This window comes from Primulina tabacum, chromosome 15 (genome assembly GCF_025594145.1).
Source record: "Primulina tabacum isolate GXHZ01 chromosome 15, ASM2559414v2, whole genome shotgun sequence".
NCBI lineage: Eukaryota > Viridiplantae > Streptophyta > Magnoliopsida > Lamiales > Gesneriaceae > Primulina > Primulina tabacum.
In genome coordinates, this window is record NC_134564.1 from 37,445,280 (window position 1) to 37,458,914 (window position 13,635).

The 13,635-nt window shown below is 36.2% G+C and overlaps 3 protein-coding genes across 10 annotated transcripts; 2 read left to right on the plus strand and 1 right to left on the minus strand.

Moving 5' to 3' along the window:
- Nucleotides 1-573: 573 nt before the first annotated feature.
- Nucleotides 574-6,108, plus strand: LOC142526934 (protein STICHEL-like 4). 3 transcript variants are annotated; one of them, XM_075631611.1, is made up of 7 exons: nt 574-935; nt 1,199-3,483; nt 3,587-3,806; nt 3,881-4,381; nt 4,526-5,057; nt 5,185-5,248; nt 5,832-6,108. In XM_075631611.1, exons 2-7 carry the CDS (start codon nt 1,420-1,422, stop codon nt 5,934-5,936), a joined length of 3,486 nt encoding a protein of 1,161 aa, XP_075487726.1. In that variant the 5' UTR covers nt 574-935; nt 1,199-1,419; the 3' UTR covers nt 5,937-6,108. The 3 variants fall into 3 exon arrangements, with proteins under 3 accessions (XP_075487726.1, XP_075487728.1, XP_075487725.1); XM_075631613.1 differs by having other exon boundaries at nt 1,283-3,483; XM_075631610.1 differs by having other exon boundaries at nt 1,286-3,483.
- Nucleotides 6,109-7,481: 1,373 nt separating this feature from the next.
- Nucleotides 7,482-9,022, plus strand: LOC142526491 (transcription repressor OFP5). The gene has a single exon (XM_075630933.1). It carries the CDS (start codon nt 7,868-7,870, stop codon nt 9,020-9,022), a length of 1,155 nt encoding a protein of 384 aa, XP_075487048.1. The 5' UTR covers nt 7,482-7,867.
- LOC142526490 (heat stress transcription factor A-4c-like) lies at nt 8,840-11,523 on the minus strand. Of its 6 annotated transcripts, XM_075630932.1 has the most exons (4): nt 11,370-11,522; nt 10,634-11,039; nt 9,524-10,534; nt 8,840-9,024 (listed from the first exon to the last, which is right to left on the minus strand). In XM_075630932.1, exons 2-3 carry the CDS (start codon nt 10,850-10,852, stop codon nt 9,533-9,535), a joined length of 1,221 nt encoding a protein of 406 aa, XP_075487047.1. In that variant the 5' UTR covers nt 10,853-11,039; nt 11,370-11,522; the 3' UTR covers nt 8,840-9,024; nt 9,524-9,532. The 6 variants fall into 6 exon arrangements, with proteins under 6 accessions (XP_075487047.1, XP_075487041.1, XP_075487043.1 ...); XM_075630926.1 differs by having other exon boundaries at nt 9,524-11,039; nt 11,370-11,523; XM_075630928.1 differs by having other exon boundaries at nt 9,524-11,039; nt 11,390-11,521.
- Nucleotides 11,524-13,635: the final 2,112 nt, after the last annotated feature.

Consider the following 13,635-nt stretch of genomic DNA (forward strand, 5'->3'; position numbering starts at 1 on the left):
TTTTTTTTTTTTTTTGAAAAAATGGACCTTTTAATTTGGTCATACTAATTTCAATACATATTTCCTCAAAATAAATATGTAAAAAAATTCAGTGCATTTGCTAATTTATTTATTTGTTTGCTAAATGTAAATTATTTTCACCCAATTAGCACGATTCTTTTCTTAGCTTGATACTTCACAAAAATAAGGAATCATTCCATGTGCATGTATTATCCTACGCCCATACATTATTAATGATTTAACACTTAAAAGATCCCGCAGTAAATTTATAGGTAATCTACACATATTAAGAGAATAATTTCATGATTATTGTACATAGGAATAGGATGGAACAAGTTAGAGGGTTTTCGATGGCGTGAGTAAATATTTGATTAATGTTCGGAAATTTGATTTTAAGACTGATACGTTTTTGAATGAATATGTCGCACATGTATATTTTGGTCAATATAATTTATCTTGTTAACTTGTTTTTGCAGGTAATGAGTTGTCTTAAAATTTAACCCGTGCAAGCCTAAGCCATAGTATGATCATAAAAAATATATACAATAAATATTTGATGTATGTATATGTTAACGAATGTTAAAAAAATGAATGGAGCACTGGTGCTTGTTGCAGTATCCCGTTATGGTGCATTTCTGTGAAGAGTCAACAACACCGCCAGCTTCCAGTTCCATATAACAACAATTCTCATTCTTTCTTTGTTTGTTTATGCGTCTATTTCTCGGCCTCTCGCACCGCACTCCCATGTATGTATTATTTGCTTCTTTGACATATTAATGGTGTCTCCATCGTTTTTAATGAAAGAATTGCTCTCGTGAGATTGTGGAGAAAAAGATCTGAGATGGCGAGAAGGTTGTTCTTGCACGATTTGCTGTCGCTTAATGAAGGCAATGGGTAGCTTGCTCTGGTGGCGGTGGTGAGTCGGTGAGATTGAGGTGAGAATTTCTTTTGTCTCCATGTGTCGGAGATTTTCTGGCCACCCATTTCGCGCATTAACGTTTTATACCGCTTAAAAAAAGAATATTGCTACTGTTTGTTGAAATGCTAGAACCACAAGATTGATGAGTTGAGGGAAGAAACAACTGCATGCACTACTGTTCCTAAAGCTGACAGTTGGTTTTTGGAGATGAGAAAAGTCTGTAGTTTGTTGAAATTAGGTGGGTTTTGTTCTTGATATGCGTAGTTTTTTATGTCTCAGATGATAAATTGTACATATTTATTCAAGAATTTGTATTTGGAATTTTGGGGCGCCGTTACTGAACTCTAGGCTTTTTATCGTTAGAAGGCAATGGATGGAATCTTTGATGGTGGGTGTTGAAGACTTGTCTAGTCGAAATAATAAAAACTTACGAGGATCATAAGCTTCCTATCTTGACGTAATCCATTAACATCTCGGTTGGATCCGTTTATTTTCCAATCATGACTAAGGTTGTTCGAGACCGAATACTGAAGGATGTGAATGGTAATGTTAGCGACCATCAACGCAACCACATCCACCTAACAAATTGCATCCATTTGAAGAATCATGTGCATTACAGGCAAAGTTCCATCTTGGCCGATAAAGCTCTTATGAGGGACCTTGTTGTCCTTCAAAGATCGAGGTCTCTGAGAGATCCTTCTGCTAGTCCACGTTCTTGGCACTCTCCTATTGTTGATGAGATTTACAAAGGTGGTGAAAGGGAAGCTTTATACAATGCAAGACAATCTGTCGGCGATGAGCTACCTATAATGGAGTTTGGCAAAGAATCAAGAATCTCCCCCCCAGTTACTACTCTACCAGTATCAGGAGCGGCTACAGTTCAGTTTAGCAGGCATAATGGAGGTGCTGCCGCTGCTACTAACCTCAGAATTGAGAACATGATACATGAATGCAGAAGAGCTAAGAGGGAAGAATCAGATGAAAGATCACTTGAAAAAGATATCACGGGTTGGAACGATGATTGCTTACAACTTGGTAATGTTATGGTCTCTGATAGTGTCTTTGAAATTTCAAATTTGAGAGACAGGAGTGTGAAAACAAAATCAGGCCATAGAGAAGATAGACATCTTGAAACGCACTCTGACCAGGTAAAAGATGTTACAGCTGAATGTGAGGATGGAGCTTCATCTCGAAATATTGACAATGTGAGGCAGAGACGAGTTGAAAAAAAGGCTGAACATGTAAGAGGAAGCTGCCACAGTTATGGTAATAGTATAAATAGGGTGAAAAGGTGCAGGTTTCGAGGTTCAAGAAAAAACCAACCTTATATTGCAGCCCGAGAAATTCAGAGTCAAAGTAAAAATTCAATGGCCTCTATTCCTAGAGACAGAGATTCCCAGAAATATCATGTAGAAGAAACGGGCCAAGAGTATGATACAGGGCAAATTATTCCGGGTGCTCCAAAAGATAGCATTTCTTGGAATTGGTCGAGCATTCATCACAGAGGGAAGTCATTTCCTGACATGGCAGGCCGGAGCCTCTCTTGTGCTTTAACCGATGCAAGGTTAGAGAAAGGTAGTTCTAATTCTCAAGAGAGGGATATCTCTCACATGCCTGCTATATCGGAGTGTTCAAGCTCATCTACCAAATCTGATGGTGAAGCATTACCTCTGTTGCTGGATTCTTCTGGATCTCAAGGAAATGTGGACAATTCTGTGTGGGAGCATGATTATTCAGGAGATTTAGGTATTTTTGCTAACAATCTCCTCAAGCAGGAGATTTGCTTCAACTTTGCATCAAGAAATAGATCACCTGAGAAACACAAATCTCGAAGGCAAAACCGCAATGGCATGCATCAAAATCTTACACAAAGATATATGCCAAGAACATTCAGAGACCTGGTGGGCCAGAACTTGGTGGCACAGGCTCTTTCAAATGTGGTTGTAAAGCAGAAGGTTGGTTCGCTCTATGTGTTTTATGGTTCTCATGGAACTGGTAAAACCTCTTGTGCCCGTATATTTGCCAGAGCTTTGAATTGCCAATCTTTGAAACATTCAAAACCTTGTGGATTTTGTAGATCTTGTTCTGCACATGACATGGGAGAAAACCGAAATATTATGGAGATAGGACCAGTTAGTAACATTGACTTGGAAGGCATAATTGATGTTCTTGACAATATGATTTCCTCACAACCTCAGTCTCGATACAGAGTATTCATATTTGATGAATGTGATACTTTTTCTTCGGATTGTTGGAAGGAAATCTTGAAGTTCATCGTTCGTGCCCCTAGGCATGTAGTTTTTGTCCTTGTTTGTTCAAGTTTTGATGTATTACCTCACATAATAATATCCAGGTGCCAGAAATTTTTTTTCTCGAAGTTGAAGGATGCAGACATAATATATACTTTGCAGTCGATAGCAACTAAAGAAGAATTAGATACTGATATGGATGCTCTGAAGCTTATTGCATCCAGGTCAGATGGATCTCTTAGGGATGCTGAGATGACGTTGGAACAATTAAGTTTTCTTGGACATAGAATTTCTGTTTGTCTTGTACAGGAACTGGTATGGTTCTTACATAGCATTATTTTGCACGTGTGGGTGTGTAATGTACATTTGTAAACCAGACGCATAAAAATACTTGAGGATTTGTTTTGATGAGTTGCAGATTGGGCTCATTTCAGATGAAAAGTTAGTGGACCTACTTGATATAGCATTATCTGCAGACACTGTAAATACAGTGAAGAATCTGAGACATATCATGGAATCTGGTGTTGAGCCATTGGCATTGATGTCACAGCTTGCTACTCTCATAACTGATATTCTTGCTGGAAGCTATGATTTCCTGAAAGGAAGGCCTACAAGAAAGTTTTTTCACCGGCAAGAATGTGAGGTCTTATCGTGGAGCATGACTTGATCTTGTGTTCCTTTCTGCGACTCAGAAAAAGTTTGTTTTTTACAGTAACAAAAGAAGACATGGAGAAACTGCGTCAAGCTCTTAAAACGTTATCTGAAGCAGAGAAACAGCTGCGGGTGTCAAATGACAGGATAACTTGGCTGACAGCTGCGCTTCTGCAACTGGCTCCGGATCAACAGTACATGCTACACAGTTCCTCTTCACGTACTAGTTTTAATCACGGTCCACTTTCTTCCAAAGAGAAACGAGGGAAAATTGATACTGATGTTCTTGCTGCTCAAGTTGGAAATTCTGGAAATGTTTACTGTAATGCCAAGCTAAAAGGAATTATTTCGGATGCCACAAGACGTATCAAAGATCGGGTTCCTCGACAGGTTTACACTGCGACAAATGGTAAAGATAACATAAATGAGGTTCAATTCCATGGTAAAGTTCGTCAAGAAATAGAAGTAATTTGGTTGGAAGTTCTGGAAAAGATCCCAATCCATAGCATAAAAGAGTTGATGTATCGGGATGCGAAGCTGATTTCACTCAGTTATGGCGCCGGTACTATTTTCTTGCAACACAGTATGTCCTAATGTCACCGAATCGTTCTTGTTATTGTATAACAAGATTGCATGTTGAAAGGATATGTTAAACAAAATACATCCCATACCCTACACATGTCTTTACCGTTGGTCTTACTTGCAGCTCCAACTGTGCAATTGCTGTTCAATTCTCAGCTGGCAAAACCTAAGGCTGAAAAGTTTATACCACACATCATACAAGCTTTCGAAACTGTTCTGAGATCCTCAGTGACCATCAAGATTATCTGTCACTCAAAAGATGATGTTAGGCCAGGTCAAATTTCATTACCAACATCTCGGGATCCACCTCATTTGGACACAAACCTTAATCTTCTTACCAGTAGTGGAATATATATTCCAAAAAACAATGGTGTTCTCAAACTGAGAGGTGAAGACAAGTTGTCTGCTGGAGTGGATACAACCCAAACTCTTGAAATTGAAGCTTTTCCTAGAAGAGTAACATCACAAAAGACATCTGATACAACCTTATTTCCAGATCACATGAAAACGGGAGACAGTAAACCAAGTCTTAGCCTTGTTAGACGTAAGGTTTCCCTTGCTCATGTATTTAGGCATGCAGAGGTCTGTTCACGAAATAGTGGATGGTCAAAAGGCAAAGGGATTTCCATTGCTGAAAAGCTTGAACGACAAAATCTGTGAGTGCTGCTGCCTTTTGTTTAGAAAACCACTGCTATCAATTTTGTATTGCTTTTTTGTTGACTATGAAGTATCAACTCCTACAGGGATATAGTTTCTAAAGGGTATATTTCTTTCCCTTCGCAGGAAACTAGAATCAAGATCGAGGAGATTGTTTTGCTGGAACCCTCCAAGAGTTTCCCACCGTAAGGTAAAATTATTAAAAGATTATGATTTTGTGTTACATCAGCTCTTGTGATAAAATCTTGAATATTACGACAAAATGGAAAGGCTAAATATAAAGTAATTATATAAGCTATTTGCATGCATTTACTTGGTGAATTATGTTTTAGTTTTAAAACAGTTACGGATCGGACTTAAGACATTATGAAATTTGTGGAAACAAAATGTAACCAAGCAACACAATCAATTCATCAAAAATATTATTAAGTGAAATATAGTTCATATATCCATTGCCAGAAACACAACCATGATATGAGACATACGAGAGCTGAGACATTGGATTGCATCTGTTTAAATTAATCTTCATGTATATTATCATCATAGTTGATATCGAATATGTCGTGTTTTGTCATCATATAGCTTAAAGAATGTAAAAAGGTTCTAATTAGTTCTGCAAAGCTACTATATACTTACCTTGCTCTCTAATAGCCTGAATTGGAACGGAAAATGGACATCATCCTGCTATTGCACTTGCATTTATTCTTGGAGATTGATTTTTTTCCCCAACATGGACGTCCTGCAAACGACTCAAAGTGTATATTTAAATGCAGCTTTCGCGCCTGAGAGTTAGAAAAAGGGGGCCAGATGCTTTGCTGAAGTTAGTCTCCTGTGGAAGGTGTTTCTCTGGTAGGTCCTCAATGTTAAATACTAGATAGATTCATAGCAGATTTCAGCACTATCAGTTGGATTTCTTTGTGGACTTTCCTCTTTTAGGACATTCCATTAGACTCATATTTGATATTTGGAACAATAAAAGATTGGATATTATGCAATAATATAGTTTCACCAACGACTTGAGAATTAATTTTTGTCTTCTATGAATAAAATAATGTCTCGTAGGCTTGTCCAATTCAAGAAGTCATCCACTAATTTTCGGTATATCTGTTAGATTTTTTTATTTTTAAGAAATATCTTTAATGCTAATTTGAAAAAATCAAATATTAATATTAATATTAAAGAAATTAAATTATCTAATATAAGTAATTTACACACAAGCAAAATAATCATTCGCTAAAAAGAAGTCAGCACTGCCACCGATTATGAATTAAGTGGGTCACTAATTTGACGGGCCAGTCCCGTTTCGAAAAGGCGCCATCAGCCTGCGAAGAAGATTGGGCCTTTGACAGAGGTTGTCGCCTATTGGCCCATGAAAATTAATGAGAAAATTTAAACAGATATAGCAAACCTTTTCCTGCTTCTTTTTTCTTTTATTCGCTAAAAATATTTTAAGCTACCAAATAACAAAAGAGGAGTTGGATCTATCCTCTTTGTAAATTGTTAAAAAATGTAGAATGAAATTTTCCGTCTTTTTACACGAAATTTTAGATATTTTCACCCATTCCAATCCAATTTATTTTACGAAAACTCAGAAAACCCACAAATTATTGACGGGAAGGGAAGTTTAAATGGAACAGTACATATACAAATCGAACAGGCTATGCTAGTGAAAACAACAGTAAAGGACACGGTAAAATTGGGGAAAGAAGCTCCAATTAGACGTGAATAAACAACAGTACAAATTTTACAATATTCACGTATTTGCATTATTCAGAGCAGTAGAATTAAGATATCACTGAAGGAACGGTACGGGCAACAGATCATTTTTCATGTATTTCTTAGATTAAACGAAAGCATGCGTAGACTTTTACTGCTAAATTTCACTGTAATTATAATATTTAAACAATAATATACATCAAACAGAGAAGAAAATGGTCCACACAAACAAATGAATGATTGACCATGTCTAAATCACAATTTCTTTTACTTGCACTTTTTCTTCTTTTTTTTCCTTTCCGTTTTTCTTTTCTTTTTTTTTTTTTTTTTTTGGGTTTCATCTTGGGTTTATGAATTTGGAAAAAAGTAATGTTATCAAGAGTAATGGAAAGTTGTAAGATTAAATCCCCATATTTGACATGATTTTGACATTTTGGATGCAATGATTTTCGGTTTTTATGGGTTAATAAGATACTATTATGATAAAATTACCAAAGAATATATCCAATTATCCACGTTCATTTTCACATGTGAGTTCTACATAAAAAGATCATGAAGCCCATACACGTAAAAATAAATGTGAATAAGTGACAAACACATTCGGGGCATTGATGAACTCAACTGGCTCGCCTACGGGAAAATGAAAGACAAGGCAAAATGTATATTTAAACAAACTTGTGACAAAGTTACAAATTCAACTAATATGGAACTGAGGCTAATAATAATAATGGAATAAAAACACAGAATATGGACTTTCCGTTAGATAAATGGGATAATCATAAGAGGAAGAAAATATTACAAAAAGATAATATTAAAAATAAGGTCCCCTCAACTAAGAACAGCTATTCTATAAAAGTGGACAAGGTACAAACCAGAAAGTGGGATAATGTGAGTAAAGTAAAGTGGTCACAAGATCTAAGGCGGGGCTTTCTTTTGAAATAAATAAGAGTATGAAAGCCACATCCCTATTAACCCTCTAACCATCTCCTAACTGCACACATACACTAACTCTTACACTTCCAATAATTAGAATATACGCCCCATTCTCCATCCTCAGCTTCTTATTCAATCCATTATTCATCTAGCTTCTTGAATGAAAATGAATTGGGGTAGAAAGAAATGCGACCACCCCTCTTCATCCGCTACTACGGCTTCTTCTATAATTGGTCGTGTGTTTCCAGTTACTTGGATTAACAAGTTCAAGAAAAGAGGTGGGAATCTCGAGACTAATTCAGTCAAGGAACAACAGAGAGGTAAGGTGGATTTCCCGACCCCCAATTCATCGTTGCCTCCCTGCTGGAGGGAAGGAAGATTCTATAGCATGGATGAAGATGATGCTTATTGGAGGCTTTCGTTTACTGAAGAAAAGGTCGAAGGAAGGCGGAGTACAGGGGGATTAATGAACCCTCTTTGGTATGACTCCGATGATGAGTCTCAGGTTCCGGTTTCAAGTTTTAAGAGCTTACAGTTTAGAGATAAGGAGGTGCCAGGATGTGAAGAAAGGTGGAATTTCAATGATATGGTGTTAGATATAAAGAAGATGAAAGAAAAAGAACAGGTGGAGCATGGTGTAATAAATGATCAACGGTTAAGAGAACCGAACGATGGAGGTTCGAGGGTGAAAGATGAAGAACACAAGGATATATTTGAAAAAGAACAGATCATGGTTCAAACGGAGGATCAATATTCTGAGTCAGCAGTTTCAAATCCAAGAAAGCAGCATGATGTTTCTTTTCCCAACTGGAGTTTAAGCTCAATTGATGAAGATTGTCCTTCTGAAAGAGTATCAATTTCAGAATGGCAGATTTTTGAAGACGTTGATATTAAGAACATAAAATTGAAAAATGAGTCTCAAAAAAAGGCTGCATACAGAAGCAGGGAATCTCATAGCAGGAAAACAAAGCAGGACAACAACGTAAATGTATATTCTCCAAGAACAGAATGCAAAATCAAAGCACTAGAAGAAATGAAGAAATCAAGAAAGATGTTGAAGAAGAAGGTTCCGAAGAGGCAAGTGATGGAGGGAGGAACCATGTTTGATGGCTTTGCAGTGGTGAAGAGTTCATTAAACCCGCAACAGGACTTCCGAGAGTCGATGATTGAGATGATAATGGAGAAAGGAATTCGACGAACAGAAGAGCTTGAAGAACTCTTGGCTTGTTATCTGACATTTAATTGCGATGAATATCATCATCTCATAATCAAGGTCTTCCGGCAAGTATGGTTTGAGCTGAACAGGGGATGTTGACCCTGAAAACAGAGAATAGCCCAGAGCTTAATGTAAGAACTTTAGCAGCACATTTCCAATGATCGCATAGTCAAAATGTAAAATAATTCTGTTAAATGAATGATAAATATTAATCTTTGTTTATTGAAGTTCAGGCATGCAAAGAATCAAAGTTTTTAGGCAGTCTCATGTCCAGTGACAATGATGTGCAAAAACACAAAAAAAATTTGAGCTAACACTAAAATAATACTGTTACATGAATGATAAGTATCAATCTTTGTTTATGAATTGAAGTTCATGCATGCAAAGTATCGGAGTTTTCACGCAGTTCCATGTTCAGTGAAAAATATGTGCAATAACATTAAAAAATTCTCGACCAAACATCATAATATATTCACATAAAGTGGAGTTTATACATCAAATGTTTATCTACAGCAAGATCACACAAGCCATATCTATAATTGCATAATCCAAGCAATACACCTAGAAAAGTACATCAACCAAAAAGAATTAACACATTACCAACTGGTATCAAGTTTTCTCGGCTGAAGTAAGATGTCCCAACTGCTCCGCAAGGTTATTTACACTCCTTACATTCCACAAATACATCCGACGATCAACTGGTTTTTGTTCATTTCTCTTCCCCTCCTCATCTTTCCTCCTTGTTTGACTTTCAGATGAATCATTTGAACCGGGATTTTCAGTAAGAAATTGTTCCCAGAAAACATCATTGTCCCCAGCTCTTGCGGTATTAGATGTCCCAACTGCTTGTTCTTCAATAGGAGGTTGGTCCACAGGAACAACAGCAGAATTAGGCTCGGAATTCATGTCAATCCCAGAAGTCCTGGACTCAACATCAATATTTAGTCGGGTGTAAGATATGGTAGGGCTAGGTGCACAATTTGTAGATTCATCCAACTCCAAAGGCGAATACATTTGCGCTAAACCTTCACGGGCATCAAGCACTATTTTTTCCCACAACATAAGAGAAGAATCCAGCTGCTCCAACACTTCAATGTTGAGGGTCAAAAGTGAATCAACATCTATATGCTCCATCGACGAAATCTGAGAAGAAACCCCTTGATTATCTTCCATGCTCCTTTCATCGTAGAAGAAGCTATTTCCAGGAAATCTTCTTTTTCTATCATGAGCTTCAGTTTGCGGGATAAGATCAAGAGCAACAGCTGGTTCATGTTGCGTTCGTGCCAGTGAGGATAACAAGTTTATGTGGCTTTGTTCCATATTTTGCACACGTTCTGTCAAAGCCCTCATCTTCATTTGAAGTCCTTGTTGCTCTTCTTTGCGTCTCTGCAATTCCAACTGAAGGGATTCTTTATCGCCCTTTGCCCTCTCAATATCATCCTCGTACCCTTTCTTTTCCATTTCAGTTAGTGGAGGTAAAGTTGCCACATTTGGTGTGGAATGACTGTGAACTGGTTTGCGTCTATGGATATTCTGCAAAAGTTGTGGCTGGCCTCTGACAAAATCCTCATTTGCAAATTCCCACTGCTCAGGATCAACTTTCCTGAAACCCTGCAAGCGAAACCTATAAGCTAACATAGATAGAATAATTTTCGCGTGTCCAAAATCTATCAAAGCCATAGCTAAAAACCAAACGACCAAAACAATTACGTATGTATTCAGCTGCCTAATAAAGCTGGAAAAATTGCTGTGCTTAAAAAATTTAGGCAAGAGGACTCCAGCAAATTCTGTCGGATTCTGCACAATGAAGCTATTATTTTTTTGACTCCACGATACAAGAGAATTTGTAGACCGATCATCAACCATTTCATAAGTTTTTGCAAGGAAAGGAGGCAGGGAATTGGAGGTGCTTGGGGCTTCATCCATCATAAATCCGTTCCACAATCACACGCGCCTGGAAATTTCGCCCACGATTACCGAATTGAAATTCAATCAACAGAGCTCTTCAAATTCTTGCCAGCCCCACGCTTTGGGTTTCCCGTAAATTCCAACTCATTCGACCCCAAATTAGGAAACACCAGATTGATACTCTCTGTGGCTGTATAATTCCAAGTACCTACAAATCCCATAAAAGAAATTTCAGAATCCCACCAATTCGTTCGTCGCGACGCTCCATGAAATCCAAACGAATACAGAGATTAAACCGAATAAAACAACAAAAACAGCCACAAAACATTCGCTGCAATTGTGCACAAGTAAATACAAAACTAAAATGAAAAAGCTGTAATTACATTCACGTCAAGGTCGTTAGATCAGAAAGCCGTACCCGAATCTTCAAGTAAATCATCAAATTTAGTACAAACTAGGAAAACACGAATCAAACACATTCATCTATACTTATAATTAATTATTATATTACTTTTCCATTTATTTTATCAATGTATACCTACAAGGCTCAACAACTACCGGATTTCTTTGTCTGCGGTTGGGTTTGTTTGCATCAAGTGGATACATATGAGGTGGTGAATTTTAGGGTTTTACATTTACGAAGTCTGTGCGGGTGGTGGTATTCGTAAGTGTGACTATTTTCTTGGCGAACAATCATGTACTTTAACCCCTTTACTTTTTAATTTGTGTTCAAAGTCGCCCCATGGCATCACAAAAATTACTCTGAACACCCGTGTTTATGAGACTCGTTTTGGGGTGAAATAAATGCAAGGAGATTATTTTCTTAACAAAATAACTGATTAGGTTAAAAACAATGTGTTTCTTATGAGACAATCACATGAATCTTTATTTGTGAGACGGATAAACCATATCGATATTCATAAATAAAAGTAATACTCTTAGCATAAAAAATAATATTTTTTCATTGATGACACAAATAAGATATATGTCTCACAAAATACGACCCGTGAGATCGTCTCACACAAGTTTTTGCCGTTAAAAAAAATACCATGTCGGTTTATTTTTATTTTTTTCCCCTTTTCAAACAAATTCTTGTTGAAACTTGAAAAGATTACCGGATTTTATAACTTATGTCATTTAGAATGTAGGAGAGAAATTATTCAAAAAAATAGATCAATTTACATTAAAATTTTAATTTAACAATTAAGCACAATCATCCTATAATCAATTTGGCAAATTTCATATGATGGGGATTAAAGGAATCGAAGTTACATCAATGACAAAAACTTGTGTGAGACTGTCTCACGGATTGTATTTGTGATACGAATTTCTTATTTGTATCATTCACGAAGAAGTATTATTTTTTATGCTAAGAGTATTACTTTTTATTGTGAATATCGGTAGGGTTGATCCGTCTCACAGGATAATGATATGTGAGACCGTCTAGAGACATACTCTACATCAATCTATCACAATCAATTTAGGGAATTAATATATATGAATTTTTATTCTATCGACACAATCCTTATTATTTTTAAACAAAATTATGATAAATTTTGAGTCAAACACGGATTTTACAAAGATTTTAAATCTCATTGTTGATTCGATACCTTTAAACTGTAACAATTGTGTCATATGGTCCAAGATTGTTATATGTTAAAAAAAGGAAGGATGATAGTGCAAGACCTAAAATTTTTCCCTAGAAATAAACATCATATCGACAATTTCTAGAGATTGTCCGTTGTAAGTAATCGCGATGCTCATGTGACGATCCAAGATCTTTAAATCGCATTTTAAAACAATATATATTAGTTTGTAGTCATCAGTTTATCCATTAAAATTATAAATTTTTCACGATAATAATAATAAATACATGGAGTGAAAAATATTGCCTACTTCAATATATCTTCAAAAAGTTAAATTTTGGATTTAAATTTTTTTAACACGTATCGAATGAGTTCACCCGAGTTAGCTACGATTATTTTGGTGATTTTATCACTGCATGTATAGGATCTATCTATAGAGCTGCTATTTATTATTATTAGGACAAACTATTACTAACTTTTTATTTCCAAACTTAACTTTTTTTTTAATTTATATTCTTCCAAATATTTGTTTGAACTCTAATCTTTTAAATTTTCAAAAAATATCCACAATCTTCATAATTATAGTACGTGTCATTGTTATGCCTATGAAGTATGTTCTTAAAAACATTTAGATCAAAGATATATAGTTACACAAGGTTTCAAACCTATATACTATGTTTCAGATGATTGATTTTTTTTTATGACTCATCATGCATCTGTATAATAAATTCTGATAGAACTTGCTTTTTTCTCTAAATTATGTTGATATACTTGAAATGGATAAACTACATATTCATTAGTACCAACCTTAGATCTATCATTTTATCTGTATGAGGTCTAAGGTTGATCTCTCACTTTTTAATCCCGACTTGAAAACTCTAGATATAGATCTGGAATTAAATTTTTTTTTGCTGACTCATCTCGAGATGATCCCAACTTAACCCTTGTGCTACGAGGTAGTTAAATCCCCCGTTACAAGTATAAAGTCTTGTACTCGAAAACTATCCATTTGGGAACCCGTTGGTTTCTCGATGCCTTGGATATGCAAATATCATGTAAATCGATCAGAGACATTTCTCTTATCGGCTTGATGCAGCTTACGCGCAACTTCTGCATTTAGGACAAGCTTGTTGAACTCGTTTTGAAGCATTTCAGCATTTCAACGTATTCCCTCAAATGCCTCTGTATACATCGATGTCGTCGTTGTCCATCTCTTGT

Excerpts from the sequence above, each read along its gene's own strand:
- LOC142526934 (XM_075631611.1), top strand. The coding sequence starts at position 1,420 with ATGACTAAGGTTGTTCGAGACCGAATACTGAAGGATGTGAATGGTAAT. Across the intron at positions 4,382-4,525 it reads TTCACTCAGTTATGGCGCCG|CTCCAACTGTGCAATTGCTG; the intron begins GTACTATTTTCT and ends TCTTACTTGCAG. Across the intron at positions 5,249-5,831 it reads CAAGAGTTTCCCACCGTAAG|CTTTCGCGCCTGAGAGTTAG; the intron begins GTAAAATTATTA and ends ATTTAAATGCAG.
- LOC142526491 (XM_075630933.1), top strand. The coding sequence starts at position 7,868 with ATGAAAATGAATTGGGGTAGAAAGAAATGCGACCACCCCTCTTCATCC.
- LOC142526490 (XM_075630926.1), bottom strand. The coding sequence starts at position 10,852 with ATGATGGATGAAGCCCCAAGCACCTCCAATTCCCTGCCTCCTTTCCTT.